This window comes from Hakea prostrata, chromosome 8 (genome assembly GCF_041222555.1).
Source record: "Hakea prostrata isolate BN-2017 chromosome 8, UWA_Hpros_2, whole genome shotgun sequence".
Taxonomy (NCBI): Eukaryota; Viridiplantae; Streptophyta; class Magnoliopsida; order Proteales; family Proteaceae; genus Hakea; species Hakea prostrata.
Genome location: NC_142607.1, coordinates 42,272,222 through 42,290,665, shown reverse-complemented (window position 1 = coordinate 42,290,665; position 18,444 = coordinate 42,272,222). Strand labels below are relative to the sequence as shown.

At 36.7% G+C, this 18,444-nt stretch overlaps 1 protein-coding gene across 1 annotated transcript; it reads right to left on the bottom strand.

The window, feature by feature from the left end:
* Window positions 1-211: 211 nt before the first annotated feature.
* Window positions 212-18,331, bottom strand: LOC149007990 (uncharacterized). Its single transcript, XM_089165517.1, has 22 exons — window positions 18,124-18,331; window positions 17,924-18,025; window positions 17,335-17,405; window positions 16,415-16,437; window positions 15,954-16,138; window positions 14,605-14,712; window positions 14,430-14,475; window positions 14,049-14,155; window positions 13,808-13,903; window positions 11,399-11,453; window positions 7,819-7,915; window positions 5,824-5,992; window positions 4,156-4,324; window positions 4,039-4,076; window positions 3,660-3,828; window positions 3,544-3,581; window positions 2,170-2,242; window positions 1,990-2,088; window positions 1,849-1,874; window positions 805-1,762; window positions 639-688; window positions 212-474 (listed from the first exon to the last, which is right to left on the bottom strand). Exons 3-22 carry the CDS (start codon window positions 17,374-17,376, stop codon window positions 299-301), a joined length of 2,724 nt encoding a protein of 907 aa, XP_089021643.1. The 5' UTR covers window positions 17,377-17,405; window positions 17,924-18,025; window positions 18,124-18,331; the 3' UTR covers window positions 212-298.
* Between the last annotated feature and the right edge of the window lie 113 nt (window positions 18,332-18,444).

The window sequence follows — 18,444 nt, the reverse complement described above, 5'->3', positions numbered from 1 at the left end:
AGTGACTTACATATGATGAGCTATGGGCATGAAAGACATCTATTCAAGTGGAAGCAACATTTGTTTTGGATATTTGGTATTTGAAGAATCCTCTAAATGTTATCCTCATTGATGTAGCCAAACAGGTATATGGCCAGGGGGGAAAATTTTTCTTTTGTGAATTCTGGATCCACAGGTAGTCAATTGTCGGCTTCAAAAATCATTCAGTTCATATGACCTAAATATAGCACAATGTCTTCATTCCATTATTTGTAATATCCCTACCTTATCCATCAAAGAGGAGGGTATGAATCAAGGATTAAGCTTTCTTCAAACTGCTCTGCTCATTTGCTTCTTTCAGCACTTTCTGCACACAGAGAAGTTGAACGTAGCTTTGAAGCATGATCTGATAACCTGGGCTAACATTTCCATTTCTTCTGTTACCCTCAGTATTCCTCCGCTTGGGTCTAGAGGCATCTTTGTCTGCACCCACATCTGAACAAAATAAAATTTGTACTTCAAGAAATCATGTTAGAACAGAGTCACTGAAATTGGAAATGGATGGCAGTAACACAACCCTGTACAACCCCCCCCCCCCCCACACACACACAGAAAAAGTAAACAAATAAATAGAGAGAGAGAGAAAGAGAAGAGAAAACCTTTAGTCCAACTCGGAGAAGAAAGATGAACTAAGGTGCCAAATTGACATCTGAAAACATCAATAAACAATTAGCACTGAGGAACACAAAGCATTCACAATATTCCATGAAGAATAGGAAAAGAGAATGCAGAAGACAGACAGAAACTTCAATGGGTTAGACCTACTTCTTTACATCTATAGTTTTCTCAAAGTTGTCAGATTTTTCCCTTCTATTTGCTGACATCTCCTCTGCATGGTCAGGAGAACTTATCTTTAGCTTCAAGACTCGCGGCTGGGTATCATCGTCTGCCACATTATGTTCACCACAGTTATAATTAGGATCTATATCATATGATGCTCTTTCAATTTCTGATGTCAGTTCAAATTTCTCCACAGAAAGCCCTTTCTGTATCTTCTCAAAAATTTCCCCCCAATATGTATGCTGAAATTCTGACTTCTCTTCATGATATTTTCTAGTATTCTCCCACCTAGAAATATCCTGAACCTCTATACATTCAGAAAAACCATCAGGGTCAGATGAATGTGGAGGCTTGCCTTCCATTCTAGCAACTGGAGATACATCTGGCTCCTTTGAACTGGATTCTGTATTTGAGAAAATAGGGGAACCATAAGAATTCTTGGGACTGGGAGGTTGCAGGACTTCAGCTCTTTTATTGGCAGCACATCCACGCTTTGAAGGGACATCAGAGTTGGATATCACCGAGCTTAATGGTTCAGAATGATCCTCTGAGAAGAACTCTAAGTCCCAAGACCTGGGTTCTGCTTCTGCAGAAATTTTGCAGAAAGAACCAAGGCCCAAATCTTTATCTGCTGAGGAATATTCATCCACAAATGACCATCTGGGTTCTGGTTTTAGATTTTCATGGGCAGTGTTAAGCTCTTTTGAACAATCCTCCAGTTTAGACTTCATCTGTTTCGGCATGCTTGGGTACTTTTGTGGAACCTTCACATTGTTTCCACGCTGAATCTCATCCTGGTTTTGGTTCTCTAGTTCTTCTGCATATTGATTAACACCACCATAATTGTTTTCTGAGCTCTTGTAATTGTCATTTCCCTCCCTTGGCACTCTCTTTTTCGTCGCCAGTGAGATTGATACAGAGTTATAACATTTGTCACCCCTCACTAACATTAAAAGAGATCAGTTTTTGAAGGAAAAAGAAAATGTAGTTTTCATTATCAAATAATCTAGTCACAATCAATAAAAGAACCTGCAGTGGATGAACATGATTCTTCACTGTAATGCACCCAGGTAAGAGAGAAAGAGGAACAAAATCAATTAGAGTTAGTCCAGGCAATGACATTGCAGAAGCAACTGAGGGTAACACTGAACAATAGAAGCCCCCAGGTACCTTAACAAACTCATGCTATCTGCTGCATCTTCTGTTGTGAAAGACCAAGCTTGATCAGTATGGGTGCCAAAGTCCCAACTCCCATCCAAGGAAGTGTACCTACCCATCCATCAGTGAAGAATGGTATTTATAATAATATCAATCTCTACTGTCATGGATCCTCAGAAAAATCAAACGTACCTGGGCTTATTTTTTTTCATAGAGAAATGATCTTCATCAGATGCAGGGTACTTGGAATGCAGAAAAGGTGACCCTGGTTCCCACAGTCAACAAAAGATGGATTACATAACATGATAGATTTCTCAACACAAAAGAAAAATCCAAATTCTAGATTCAAATTGTAGTGCTTAAGACTGCAAAAGCAAATCAATACTCTAAAGTTTTGCCAATTAATACATAATATATGAAAGAAAAGCTGTAAATATCAATATAATCATTATTGTAAAGAAAAAGCATTGGTAGGCTGCATTTGGTGAATGGGACCATAGAATATACCACAAACAATTCTTTTGGCATCATTTGTTTGCAAGATAAAAAGGGGTGGAAAATAAATATTTGGGATCCACTTGTAGTGGGATGGGGTATAGGAAAGGAAGGGGTTTTGTGGAAAAGTTGAAAATATGGGTCCCAGTTTTATCATTTCCTTCCCTTTCCCACAAAATCCCATTAAAAATGTAGGATTTTAAAATCAGATGGGGTGGGAAAAGTGGGATGCCACACCAGTAGACAAGTTTGCTTAAATTAAAGAAGTTTGTCTCCCATTTTCCTACCCCCATTGAACCAAACAAACCATGCTTTGGGATTTCATGAAAAATTTACTTTTTCCTACCCCAATTCAAATTCTCCAAACAAACGATAGGTTAAGGTCATCTTTTCAAGGAACTCAAGGTTTATTTTAGGCACCATGACCAAACATGTACATGCAGCTCCCATGCCTTCCATGGTAGCTACTTGCATGATAATTATAAAGGTACTCCATTCAGTAGTGATAAATTTGTAAGGCAAGAAACAACTTAAAAAGCCATTTAATAAGTCAAAAAAAAAAAAAAAATCCTTTCAGAAATCTAAAAGCATATAAATCACATATAAGTGAAGAATCACAAAAGAACAAAACCAATAACTAAATCCATGCCCCTGTTATTTTAGCAGAAGTAAACAAATGAAGCATGTTCCATTTTGTTTTTTCAGGTCATAGAACATAGTAACAGCTGGTATTTCTTTTCTTTCTTTCATGAAGATTTATTAAGGGATCCAGTGGGCAGTGATTTCTTAGGTATCAGCAGAGAGACAAGCTTGACTTCTCCTTTTATTCTGGAACATTAGTTTTGCATCTTAATTGTATAGTGTTTGCCACATTTAGTCACCAAATGCAATTCAAAATAGTAATCATTTTGTGACAAGAACTTTTGGTTTGTCAACAAAGCTGTTTTTTTTTTTTTTTTGGGGGAAGGGGGAGGGGGGGGGGAAAGGAAGGGGATTTACTTTGAGTATTTAACAAAAATAACAAAGGCATGGTTTAGTGTCAGTATTGCATAAATCTGGAAAAAGAAGCACCTGCGATGTTGACATCGCTAACTCCTCTCTCTGCAGCTCTGCACAGGTATAATAAATTGATCATGGATGTGAGGAATATGACTTATCCAATGCAAAAAGTCGCATCTAAATAGAACCTCATGCTGTGTAAATTGAAGTCTTGAAAAGGAGGGCTTGATTGATGGATTTGTTTTCCATCTCTCAATAGAAAGTCAAAATCAGAATCTCTTTGGTCTGACTGATTTCCCCAATGAGCACCATATTTCCTCTCATCAACAACGTTGCTAGTTAGGAGTCCAGATTTGGCTGGTATATGCAAGGAAAGACAGATTCAATAATCATCAAATGCACTTAAAAATAGTAATAATTTTGTGACAAGAACTTTTGGTTTGTCCAAGAAGCTGTTTGCACGGGCGCACAGTGGGGGGGGGGTTGAAGGGTATTTACTTCACGAGTATATAGGGAAAACTAACAAAGGCTAGAGGCAGTATTGCAAAACTCTGGAAAGAGAAGCACCTGAGACATTGACATCGGTAACTGCTCTCTCTGCAGCTCTGCACAGGTATAATAAATTGATCATGGATGTGAGGAATATGAATTATTCAAAGGCAAATAGTGGCATCTAAATAGAACCTCATGCTGTGTAAATCAAAGTCTTCAAAAGCAAGGCTTGATTGATGAAAATGTTTTCCATCACCCAATAGACTGTCAAAATCAAAATCTCTTTGGTCTGATTGATTCCCCCAGTGAACACCATATTTCCCCTCATCAGCAATGTTGCTTGTTAGGAACCCAGATTTGGCTGGTATACACAAGGAAAGACAGATTCAAGACCCAGACTTGTACCAAAATTTGCTCCAAAAAATTAAGCAAAAATAAAAGCATGGCAGCAGAGTCAGCTAATGGAAAGCTGACAGTATGATTTATTATTGTAGCTACCCCCTTCGCCAAAATTTGAAAAAAAAAAGGAAAGATAAATAAAAGATCTTCTGTATTACTTTATCATCAATGACCGGAGAATAGAGTTGGCATTTTCATGCATTTGGAAATGAAATATTTCTCTGATAGAGAAGGCAATTTTATTAATCCATAGAGCTTCCAAAGATAATGATAGATAGAGATTAATTTAAAAGGTCCAGAATGTTTCAGTTTCGTTCCTCTTTTTCAGAGATATGTCTGACATTTAAAAGCATGATAGGTGAAACAACTCCATATTAGAATAAATTCCCCAACTAGAAAGGTAATATCAAATGGACATGATAGCTTTAAAGACAATGGTTTTAGATGTTTAATGTTTAAGTGAAAACAGGTTGGTCCATTTCATAGAGGAGCCAACACCATCTCACTGCTCAAGTTTCAGCCAAATATAACAACAACAAACTCAGCTTTATCCCCAACTTAACTGAGATACATGGATCAAATCAAAAGAATGAAAGGAAAACTGACGTCAAACAAAATGAAATTCAGGGAGATGGAAAAATCAGGGTTGTGTGTTTTTTTTTTTTTTTTTTGGGTTGAGGGGGGGGGGGGGGGGAGAATGACAGGTGCAAGATGAAAGTAAGAGAAAATGGAGACCAACCAGAACAATGCCTTAAAAATGAGTTGAGTGATAAAAAATATTGCCATTGGGTTCCATTGCATTAAAATGGTTCCTTTTAATAATGTGAAATTTAAATTCAGTTCCACTTAAGTTGAAACACAATTAGATTCAGTATTAGGCGTGGAACTATATCTTGACCAAAACTTTCAAGGAACTCCAAGTTTTCATGGTTTTGGGCCTGGGCAAAATGAATCGAAACCTCAAAACAAGATCTGACCTGTCTTGACGGCTTCGAGCATGACAAAAACCAGGTCCAAAACCGAGATCTCTTTCCTTGATTTTAAGTACCCCAGAAGCAAATTTGAAGCTTAATTAGACTGAATTTTAAGTCCTTATTCATATATAATGGTCATGGGCTAGGTATGTAAAAGGTGAATCCAGATTACGTACAATATTAAGTGAAAATTTTGGGTTGTTCCTGATTTGTTAAAGAACTGTTCAATCTGGCCCTAGAACACTTCAATTGTTTACCTCATTCATTGGAACACAGACAAAGTTTGAGCAGAGGACCCCAAGGTGCTCTGGTTATGCAGAAACTATCTTTACTGTGGAGTATAGGATAGAAGAAATGGTTGAATATTTTTAACAGATCCAACTCTTGATATTGAAATCATAAACCCCACTATAAGGGGAAAAGAAAGAAACTATCATCAACTTTCCATTTTTCTTAGCTATATCATCGTGGAGGATTTTTTCTTCACCTGGAGAGTAGTCAATTTGATTACTATAGGCATCAGGTTGCATGAAGCCTTGGAAAGTGAGTTTTCTGTTTTCTGGATTGCCAGGACGATGCACAGTGTTGCTTGATTTTGAAGGTATCTTGGAAGAATTTTTGCCAAATGGCATATTGATATCACACATCATGGCATTCTGCATATGTTATGGAATGTATCAATCATAAGAATTACGTGAAATAGTGAAGATTAACGCTACACAGCTTGCTGAATTCTTGTGTAACATAATCAAACCAATAGTCACACAGTAAAAATTTTCTTATATAACATAGGAGTACAATGATTGTAATGAACATACTAAGAAAGGAAAGGGGTAAAGCAATATCCTACAATTAAATCCAGCAAAGCAGATGGTCTGTTGCTGTAGAAAAATCTTTTCCAAATCTAGGATCTACAGTCAATTTTACCTAAGTTGAGAATGATTTATATTCAATAGATTTGAATATTACCAACATTATTCAGAAAAAATGAAGGATGCAAACTCAAACATGCTTTGACACCCCCCCCCCCACCCAAAAAAAGAAGACAGCAGGACCATTTTGAAGCATGAAGATAACACTATTGCCCCCAAGGAAATTAAGATATTCTGGTTTCAGTTGTTGAAGCAGAGTGACTAGATTCTTGATGCTTTTTCAGTTCGTCTCCAACAGTCCATAACAAACTTGAGTCTCAAGTGAAATATATCAATGTAGCTAGGTTCAATTGAGATGTAAGGTACTCAAGAGCGGACATTTATGGAAGAATGCATGGAGATAGGCATTGGTCAAACTATAATTGACTGGTTTTTTAGATAGATGAAGCATCCAAGGTGTATAAACTGTAAAGCAAATAAACCAGCCATCCAACTCATGCACACAGACTGACACAGCGATTAATATGCAAGAGGACTGCTACCTAGCCTTGCTGGCAGCCGTCTTAGCTCCAATGTTTTGAATTTTTTTTCATCCTCAAAGCTGTATCTATTTTGGAGAAAAAATATTTACCTAAAAAAGAATCTTAGATTGGACACCATGTAACTCTTCTGGGGATTCCATGAAGCGACTATTTTAGGTACCTTGGCTCAATCATAAATAAATAGATGATATAAAGGATGATGTTTTTCCAAAAAATTAAAATAGGGTGAATGAAGTGGAAAGGGGTGCCCGGGGTCTTGTGATATCAACATATCCCTTTCCTTTAATGCTCAAAGGAAAATTTTGTAGCACTGTCATATGACCATCTATGACATATGGTGCAGAGTGTTGGGCTATTAAGAAGCATCTTATCGATAAACTTAGTGTAGCAGAAATGAAGATGCTAAAATGGATGAGTGGCAAAACTAGGAAGGATAAGGTAAGGAATGATCATATTAGACTTGGTCTAGGAGTAGCCTGACAAATGATAAGCTACAAGATAGTTGATTGAGATGGCACGACCACGTTCAACTGAGACCTTTAAATGCCCCTATACAGATAAGTGATTTAATCCAAATCAAAAGAATTAGAAGAACTATGGGCAGACCTAAGATAACCTTAGGAGAAGTGGTGAGAAAGAATATCATAGATTAGGGGCCTTGTATCTAGTATGGCCTCAAATAGAGCTGACTGGGAGGCAAGGATCCATGTACCCCATTAGTTGCGACAAGGCTTGTTGTTGTGTGAAAAAATGTGAAAATGTGTTAGTATACATCACAACTTGAGCACATACTGGGGATTAAGGGTGTGAATCCAAACACACCAATTGTAACTATTTGTGCAATGTGATTATTTAAATGTGTTGAATGTTTCAGGGCTCAGTTTGCCCACCAAGCAGTTTTGGGATCTACCATACTTCTTGGGTAAAGCATTAAATTTCATTAGGAAAAAGATTATTTTCCTCCAATGGAAAAATATTTCTAGTGTGAAAAAGAAACTCATTCAGATGGTATACAATGCAGCCAGTTTCATACAAAAGGAAGAGTACTGTATCTAGGGAAACCCTTACCAGTTCAAGCTCTTCATCATCCATGATGTATTTAAAGTCCTTGGAAGAGTGAAATTTCTTTGCCTTTGGGCGTGGAGGGCAACCATCAAGCAGTATTCTAATATAAATCACAGAGCAAGTGAATTAAATTCTAGACATAAGTGTGACATTTTTTCCCGTCTTTCTTTTTCAATGATTTGAACAATTCAGTTAATTAGCAATATATCAAAAATAGTAAGACCAACAGATCCCGAAAAGGCTGCATGTTGCTTATTCGTTGCACAGGGTACATGGTCTGGTAAAAAGTCACAGCTACAACATTTAAGTGCATGAAAACATCAAAGCACACAAATATTTAACAGTAGCATCAAAGATCCAGAAAATTTATACATTATATGATGTTTATACACTTAGGTTTCAATATAAAGTACACAGATTAAGTTTTAATCCATTTCATTTCACTAATCTAAGCTTACCCTACTACATAGTTACATTGATCCTCTTGTGCCATTTCTGCTGTAACTTACTAGCATTTATGGTTTTTTCTCATCATTTCAAACATAGATCAACTTCAGGCTTTCTTACCAATCAACCCTCCCCACCTTAAAAATAAATAAATAAATAAAAGAGTCAACATGTTGGGTAACTGAAGTTCTATTAGTGAAAGAAAAAGGAAAAAAATGCATGTCTACGTTTTTGAGAACATTTCAACAAACGTAAAAGAACCTTACGATTATAGTGAATATAACCCCCCCCCCCCCATCACAAAGGCCAGTCACTATCATATCCATGGTGTCATTTCTGCTATTAAATGTTAAAGCATTAATGACTTTTCCATTATTTCAACTTAAATCAACTTCAGGCTCTCTCTCCCTCTTCCCCCCCCCCCCCCAACAGAAGTTCTATTAGTGAAGGAAAAAGAGGGGAAAAAAATGCATGTCTATGTTTTTGAGAACATTTCAACAAATGTAAAAGAACCTTAAGATTATAGTGAATATACCCACCCCCATCACAAAGGCCAACCACTATCATATCCATGGTGTCATTTCTGCCATTAAACATTAAAGCATTAATGGTTTTTCCACTATTTCAACTTAAATCAACTTCAGGCTCTCTCTCCCCCCCCCCCCCCGCCCAAAAAAAAAAAAAAAAAAAAAAAAAAAAAAGAATGTTAACTATGATGGATAACAAAATTCTATTAGCGAAGTAAAAAAGAATCCTCATCTACATTTTTAAGAACAATTCAACAAATATAAAATAATCAGAAAATCACAACATATATAACCAGTCCCTGTAGCCTAACCTTTACTTTGTTTCAGGATATTAATCTGCCAGTTCATTGGCTGGAAATGAGATCCCTGAAAATCTGCTCAATGAAGAAATATGGATCTAAAGATCATCATATGAATTGGACATATTTCAGTGCCACTCCTTTAACCATTCCTATGCCAATATATAGTCCCCATTAAAGAGTGTGGATACGCTTATTGAGAGAGAATGGAGGCTATGATGTCAAGATAACAGCTCTGCTCTCCTGGAATCACATTCCCCTATCATTCTTGAAAGGACTCATTGCATATTTGTTTAATCCTAACCTATTTTTGTTTTGATCTTTATTGAAGCTTCTTAAGTTCAAGTGAGTGGCCTGGTTCCAATGAATTACCTCCAGTTTTAGTTTCTTTAATGACATTGACTCCTTGTGTCTTTCTCTATGTTGTTTTCATTAAAAAGTTGTTAAAAATTAACTCTTGCATCTTGAGTAAACTCCAAATTCTCTTTTGTATCCCCACTCTTAATGCTTTTAAAAGAATTTGGGTCCCTGCTCTTCCTCTCCCTCTTTTTAACACATATATGATATATGCACAGCACATCACCATTCCCTTACGGCTTATATAAATCATGGAAGTTATAAAATTCATCAATTACAAGAGGTACTGTAAATTAACTTTCAACCACTAGATGAAAGATACAAATTTTTTACCTTTTTACTTCACAGAAAAGAGGAAGTGCAAAGAAAAGATTAGCGAAGTATAACGAAGAATCATAATATCACATAAATGCATATGGGAACGGATGGGCATCAATTGACCAAACATTTTTATTTTCACTAATTTTTAACTTGGAACATCAACCTGCTACCATATTTTTTAAAAATCAACTTCTCTGCAGGGGATTGTATGTGCTTAAGAAGGTTTAATTTTCCAACCTACTACCAATTTTTAAAACATCAACTTTTCCACAGGGGTTTGTATGTGCTGTATGTATAATAGCAGAAATAATATTAACAATTAATGCAACTTGAGGCCACATATGAATGCAACTAACAAAATGATAGAATCTACCAATTAAAATACCGAGGAGTTTTGACTTGGGAACTTCACAAGAAGCATCAAAATTTAGTGTTTGCATAAACAGACAAGCTGATCAATATTGAAACAAGCAACAAATGTAAGAAAAGTCAGCAAGTGCAAACAGAGAACAATCTGAAAAGTGACTACAGATCTAGTGTCAAGAAGCTTAATATCAATAGCATTGACCTGCTGAATAAGCAAAAATGCTATTCACTATGGGCCACTGCTCTTATAAACAGTGATATGTTAATAAACAGGTGGGTTACAGCGGAAGTATTCAAACCGAAGTGCATTGCCAAGAAATAGTAGTAATAGTCAATACGACTAGCACTTAAGAAAAAACCAGCAAAAAAAATTAGGAATTGTATTCAAATGATTAGTCCCCCCCCCCCTATTACCTATCTAGGTACAATAATGGCTAGGTGGCAAGTTGATATCTGAATGAGTATTTGTCTTCTAACACACATTAAATTCTGTCTGAACTTGAGTTGTTGCTAATGTGATCTGGAATTCAGTGATAATCATTACATTAAGGTCCTAAGACTAATAGCCAATACATTAGGGTAAAAAATAGAAGGAAAAAAAAAAACATATATGCGGAAAAGCCTGAGCCTTTTGTTCTCTATTAAATTTGCTTTTCGCCAAAATTGTCTAAATGAGAAGGATCAGTAGTTTTAAGGATCAGAAAAGGCAGTCTATGTGAGGTCCTAAGACTAATAGCCAATACATTAGGGTAAAAAATAGAAGGAAAAAAAAAAACATATACGCGGAAAAGCCTGAGCCTTTTGTTCTCTATTAAATTTGCTTTCCGCCAAAATTGTCTAAATGAGAAGGATCAGTAGTTTTAAGGATCAGAAAAGGCAGTCTATGTGAGGTCCTAAGACTAATAGCCAATAAATTAGGGTAAAAAATAGAAGGAAAAAAAAAAAACATATACGTGGAAAAGCCTGAGCCTTTTGTTCTCTATTAAATTTGCTTTTCGCCAAAATTGTCTAAAGCTATATATGAGAAGGATCAGTAGTTTTAAGGATCAGAAAAGGCAGTCTATGTGAGGTTATCCTAATATCATCACACAGGTCACAAATTCTATTGTCCTAGTTGAAAGTCACCCAGAAAAAAAGGGGGGGGGGGGGGGAAGGAAACTCTATTGCCCTCTCCAACTTGCATCTCTAGTGTAAGAATTCAACATCATTAATAAAAGCTCCAATGAGGAATGTTTCAATTATCTACATCCAGAAAATGACAATTACCTGCCAGATGGCCTTGGGGAACAAACTGGCGTTTCTGTCCCCACTTTACCCAAACCTGTCAGCAAGAGAAACTCAAATGAAAGTTCATATTTAATAGGGGGAAAAATTCAGGCTGATAATCATCCGAGGCACCGAAACTCTCATAAAAAACTTTCAGTAGTTGGCACCACATAGATTAAATGTATATGATTCCTGGGAATGTAAAAGTAACCAGTATATTAGTGAAAGATAAATATTTAGGAAGATTTGAGAAAGCAATGACCAATGAATCGCATATACAAGATTGATGGTGGTGCATAATTTTGGCTGAAATCTAGATTCAGTCCCCATGGTGATATAGTTACTGTTTAGCTAACTTTCCAATTTGGTTCCTTTTTGAGATTGGTCTTCTTTTCCATCATTTTTTGTACTCATAATTTTGCAAAAATTTAAATTGTTCCTAGGACAGTTTCATATGCGAATTATGGGTTAGCCAAAGCCTGAATAACAACCATAAGTAGGGAGATTCAAACCTAGTCCTTCCTCCTTACAAACTGATAAACACTAGACCAATTTCATTCCTTGTACAATTTTCACATAAAATGGAAGATAAAAAACTCCAACTGATTTCACCCGAAACATTACAAATTCCCTTTCCAGTCCTGACAGCATATTTTCACGAAAATGGTGGACCAATTTTGTTCCCTGTTATTTATATACTGCTTATTGGTCTACCAATACGAGTTCTATGCTACATTATTGGTCCTCACTGTCCTATAGAACTTTCCTTAAAGTTTAAGTGGATTTTTTATCTAAAATCCTGATGCACATTCCTCCATTTAACCCACCATGATATTTTTCTATGATCAACATTGACCCAAATTCCATTGATGTATACATGGATGCTGCCATCCCCTAACAGTTCAAGCTTGTATGTGAAGCATAGACTCCAAAATTTGACACATGAATAATTTAGACCGTGCCCTGTCTATCCAAAACTCGGAACAGACAAATCATCTGTCCACATGGTGTGATAAACATTTTGAAAAATAACGGACCATTCTGGTCGGCCCCCCAGCAATTGCCTATGTGGGAAACTGGGAGTTCTCTTGAAGATGTGGATCTCCTCTTGTTTCCATGTCTGTACTCCTCCATAAATTGGAAAAAGCTGGTCTCCAAATGTTGGCCAGAAGAGTTTTACCTTTTGATAGAGATTAGTGAGGTGAACATGATACTTGGCAGAACTTCCCTCTGTAATTCTGTGGACAAGCTTACCTTTTGTGCGGCCATCTACCACATCTGGTTTGAGCATTACCTCATAATGTAGTCCCCAACTCCAGATCAAAGCTGCAGATTATTGCTTCTACATTTTGAGCTTAGAAGCAAACTTTGGTTGGTCATCATCCATGACATTGACTCCCCATTTAACTCTTACTTTTGTCCTTCAGATTTTCACTCTTACATTTTACCAAAGTTAACATTTCATGTACTCTATCTCTAATGGGGGAACAGAAAAGATGGAGGGAGAGGAGAATCCAAAGGAGGATAAGTGGGGATATCTGACAAGAATCAAACTGGTAGGGGAAGAGGGGAGGAAAAAAATCTCATAAGAGGGAGAAGAAATCACATAAGAAGAAAAGGGAGTTTCTTTTTCTCTTTCTTTTTTTTGGCTGTGCAGGTTTTGGGGTTTCACTGTTTAACTCACACACCAGTTCAACCTTCAATTATTTTCTATTCCATGCTCAATACATTGATTACAAGTACAAAACTAGTAAAAAGGACCTAAACGAGAAAACAACTATACTAGGACTCTGAACCATTTAAAACTTACTAAAACTAACCAAAGTATCCTAAACAAATCCAAAAGCTGCTCGCATAACTATTTCAATAAAATAAATAATAGAACCCCAAATATGTACTATACTAAATTCATCTCTCAACCCGGACCTCAATCTGGGTTCCTGAATGGATTTGAGTTTGTCCAACGCTGTGCTGCATCAATCTCATCTGACTTATTTTAAATCCTTTGACCTCAAAGCCTCTTCCCACATTTCTAACATGGCATTTATCTCTCTTGTTGTTTCAGATGCCAAAAGTATATCATCAACACAAACCCTTCACAATGACCCTTCATCCTGAACATCTTTAGTTAACTCATTTATTATCAAAGAAAAACAGACATGAGCAAGGGTTTGGATTGATTCTTTCCCCCTTTTATGATATCAGCCTCCACCAGATGCATCAACCCTCCTTCTGCTAGATTGGGATTTGCAATACAAACAGATTCAGATTGAAGGCTGAGGTATTTGTGGAGTTTATTACTTGGGATGAGGCTGACCTGATGTTTTTCTATTGGCAGAGTTTATTGAAGCAAAAATGTGATATGTCAGACACAAATAAATGCAGTTTCTAAAATTAACAAGATCAGACCTTCTACAGAAAATGCAACATGAGCTTCACGTATTGGACTTTCTTCTGCATTCCTATCTAGCCCATCATCACCAAGTACATCCAGTATCGAGAATTCTGAAAAGAGAACAGAAAACATAACCATTAGATGAACCCCTATGTTAATATCAATCATAATAATTACATAGATGTTGACCAAAAATAAAAATTATATAGACCATACTGGGCACTAATGGATACAACTAATCAACTGACAAGACACCTTTACGGTTTTCAGTAGCTGTTCTCCAGCAATCCAGTTTAGCCCCTTTGCCATCAGAACTGTGGTTTTCGGGAGATGGTAAACGATCGGGTGCATTGGAGAAAGCCCTGTAAGTAAAAATATCAGCTTAGCAGTGAAACATACTTATATAGTGATACAATGGTTTAGGTGATGTAGCCATTGGATAAAATCCTGTTTGCAATTTTTTCAAGTGTACAAAAATGATCTCACTTTAACCATTACTCAATTTGTTTTGATGCACACTCCTAATTCAAATTTCTATGAGCAAATAGAAGGTTGAACTAAGAACTCAAATGAATGAAGAGATGATTCACTGTGTGTGATATTCAAGGAATTGAACAGATCAAATGGATGGCATACTTCTTCAGTGATTCAGTGTCCACTTGATGGTTTGATGGTACATTTTCTGTATCAGATAAACAAAGCTAATTACTCTCATATAAAACATCATGATTCGAGGATTTCAACGCCAGTACGTAAAAAGAAAATTAACGGCTAAATGATTGTAAAGACTAGGTTGGAAAGCGGAACTTACTTGCTTCCTTTAGACCAAAAACCTGTTTATGACAGACCTCATTTGTGATGCTTTGCATTCCACACTTTAAGAACTCCGGTGAATTGTTGAAAACTGGGTTTTCCTTTGCTTTACAAGTATGACAAGGAGGACAATTGAGAGAATTTTGACCATCAGAAAAATTGGAAGCATTTGAAGGGGAAACTGGCTACAAGTTTAACCACATAGCTTTCATAAAAATAAAGAGACAAAAAGCTTCACTAATGAAGTTAATCATATTGCATGTGAAACATACAAAGGAGAGACCTTTCAAACAGATACGTATTTTTTGAAATATCTTATGCAGTAGAATGTGGCAGTCAAGATACAACAGATAATGTGGCATGGGTGCAATGAAATCATTGAGATCAATGACTAGGAAGGAAAGAATGCATTTGAGAAGATCCTAAGGGTAGCCGAAGTAGCGAACTGGATACAAGAATTCGAGGCACAGATAACAGCTACTCTGAATGGTGGCCAAAATAAAGCAGGTTTTCCAGGGCTATAGGATATCCTATTGAGGTTCAACTTTTCATGCACACCACTAAAGGTGACAGTGGTGTCTCTATCAACTATATGATTTCTAGAGGTTGCGGCTGCTAAATGTGTGTATGTTTTGTTTAGTCACTGCTGAAACAGCTCCCAATCTATCATACTGTTGTCCATTCACTACTCAAGTTTAGACTATAGAGGAAGCTAAAATATTAAGTTGGGAGCCTGGGGCACGATGGTCCTCCCTGTTCTTACTTCTGATTTTTCTAGAGCTCGATGAATCAGAACTTGGAGAGTAAAAAGAAACAGGATGTCAATACTTACTCAAGCAACTTTTTTGAACATTTGTGGTGTAGAATTATGGGGCTTCAAACAATCATACTGTGATTGTAAATGTGATGTAAATAGTGCTAAACACCACCTGATTTTGTGGCATCTAATACAATTGATTTTCACTTGCAATGTCTTAGATATGAGATCTCAGCAGCACCTTTTTCTATTTTTATTTTTATTTTATGGGGGTATTTTTGTGCACACTCTTGTTATATAGGGTTCAGGGATCCGTGTGCAAATATTTTGCCAGGACTTGGTATTTCTTCTCAACCTTCTATTACTTTCTTTTATTCAAAACCTCTCTCTCTTTTATTACCTTCTATTACTATCTATCTATCTATGCATGCATGCGCTCACACGCACACATACTCTTCATGAAATCAAAACCAAAACCAATCTCAACATAAAGAGAGTTAAATAGAAAGGGGTGGGAAGAACAAAGAACGAACAGAAGCATGTCATGGTGTTAAAGAGCATACATCTTAGGGAGTTTCAAGATCATTTACCAGTAGTGCGACAAGAATTGCTTTCTTCGGTAACTGTCTTTAAGTTCAGCAGACTAAGGATATCCAGTGACTGAGGTTTGTCATGGAGTTGGACTTGTTCGCCACAAGGGATAATTTCATCACTACAGCTGCCTAACCCAGCAGTCTGCTTTTGCCGCTTCCTTTGCTCAAAGTACTGTCTTTGCCTAAAAGTTTTGCAGATCAAGTTTAAAGTAGGGCAATCTACTGCTTTTTGGACAAGGTCCATACAATTGTCAGAAGACATATCCATCATTTTCTTACTACAAGCATTAGCAGCCATAGTGTCATTTTACCACCAAGGAATATATAGAAGGAATTGTTCTATTTCTTTTGCTTCCAAATTTTCAAGACATTAGTCCAAATATTTTGGAAGTCAAATGTCTTATACAAACAGAGAATGGGAGAATATGATGAAACAAAATCAGTGACATATCTTTTACCTCTTTTCTGTTGACTTTCTTGACTGAAGTTCTCCACATCCACCATGACCAGCATATATTATGCATACAAGAACCTCTAAGATGTCAGACAGAAACTCAACCTTGTTTTCTAAAATGAGGAGAAATTTCTAGCAAGTTCATCTATTTAAGTAAATACAAATATCATAAGTGAACGACAAGGAACATTATGATCACTGATGATACAACATCTCGACAACTAAATTTGAGATAGATTTTAGACACTTGACAAAAGGCACCTGTTTGTCAGCCTGGATTAAGTGCAAAAAAAAGAAACATGAAACAGATAAATCATGTAACAGTGCAAAGCATGTGTAACCAATTGGAATCCATCTTGGTAAAGGTTGCAAAAAGTTTGAGGGTGTCAATGTGCATCCAGTCACCCAGCCACTGACAGTTCCAGCCCCAGTTAAAAAGTTCTGGATCCCCATTCAACAAGAAATGCCAGATATGGGTCCATGTATTGATATCCAGCTATAGGGTTTAACACATTAATAAGTTTGTGGATTACATCAGTTTTGGGGGCAAGCAAAATGAAACAGTCTGTAGTACAGGAAGATGTCAAAATATCAGCCTTTAATGTTGTTACACTGATATTCTGTTCAGAGCTATTCAGACCCCCCCCCCCTGCTTTGTTTCAGAACCAGGAAAACACACTTTGGGTGCTTTGCTGGCCAAAGCATGGTCACATGAGGTCGGAGAACACAGTATGGAAATTATTTTTTGGACATTCGATTGGATTGTTTTACCATTTCTATTTACAGAATCTGTCCGGTTAAAAATATATTTCTAGTATAAATAATGACAACCGCCAAAGTGAAGAAAGGCTAGTCTTCTAAAGCAAAATGGTGCCTTTGGTATAGCTGTTCTGAAATCAGAGGTCTAGTGTCCACACTACTTACATTGGCCACCTTCCGTCTTGCTCCTCCCATCCATTGCAGCATTGTACCGACAACAGACTGCAATCACAAAACTGAACCAACATAAGATAATATATTGAAGGGAACAAAATTATCATTACAAAAAGGAATTTCATCATGTTGCAACAGCTAATTTAACACAAACTGATAGATTCTGAAGAGGCTTGTATGTTGAGATTTTACTAATTTAGGCCACATCCAGCTTAGAATTTCTTTAAATCCCAAAGGTAATGAGAATAATATTGTAGCTAAATTAACCGAGTTTAACCGAGAGAACAAACAACCACAGAGGTGGCAAATCCAAAAAAAGTGATATAAATGCCACAAGACGATGAACAAAAAGGTTAACCTACGAATCAAAAACCATAATATTTCAAGTCTGACATCACTCAATCAATTGAACAATAATATTCATTGACCAAAATTTTAACCTCTGTTAAACTAAACTTATTCAAACGAGAAAAGATCTACTAGATTCGGATCTTCCAAAAGCAGAATATACAAAAGAAAAGACGATAGCCAATGAGAGTTTGAAAACGATCTCAAACTTCAAATCCGCGACTATACTTACAGGAAACGAGTACCTCCCGGACCAGAAACGTTGGGGGAAAAGAACAACAAAATCGACAACTTCGGAATATCCTCAGATGCAAGTTGCTACTTGATACTTAACCTGAATAGGCATTAAAACATAATGAGCTTTAGCAAGCTTAGGACTAAACGAAGAACTGAAATTCCTTACTGTTAATGGAGAAAAGTAAGCTTCTCGACCTTACGATGGAGAAACACCAGCAGCGAAAGATCAGAGCTCAGTTTGATAGGAACGGAGCTTCGCTAGATAAAATCTTCGAAAAGCCTCTTACGGAGAAAATCTGCTTCATAAACGAGAAAGCGGGAATAATTTGTCATGAGCTTGCATTTTATAGCTTGCGACGTAGTGCTGCAACGCCTTAACGGTCATTTATGAAGCCAAAGCGGTTTCGACATATAACGTACGCGATGTGCGTAGTTCGCCCCAATCACTTTTCTGTTTATTTCCGTTTGTATCCCAAAATGGTGCATGAATCCTCTCCACCCAATTGCCCCGTCCTC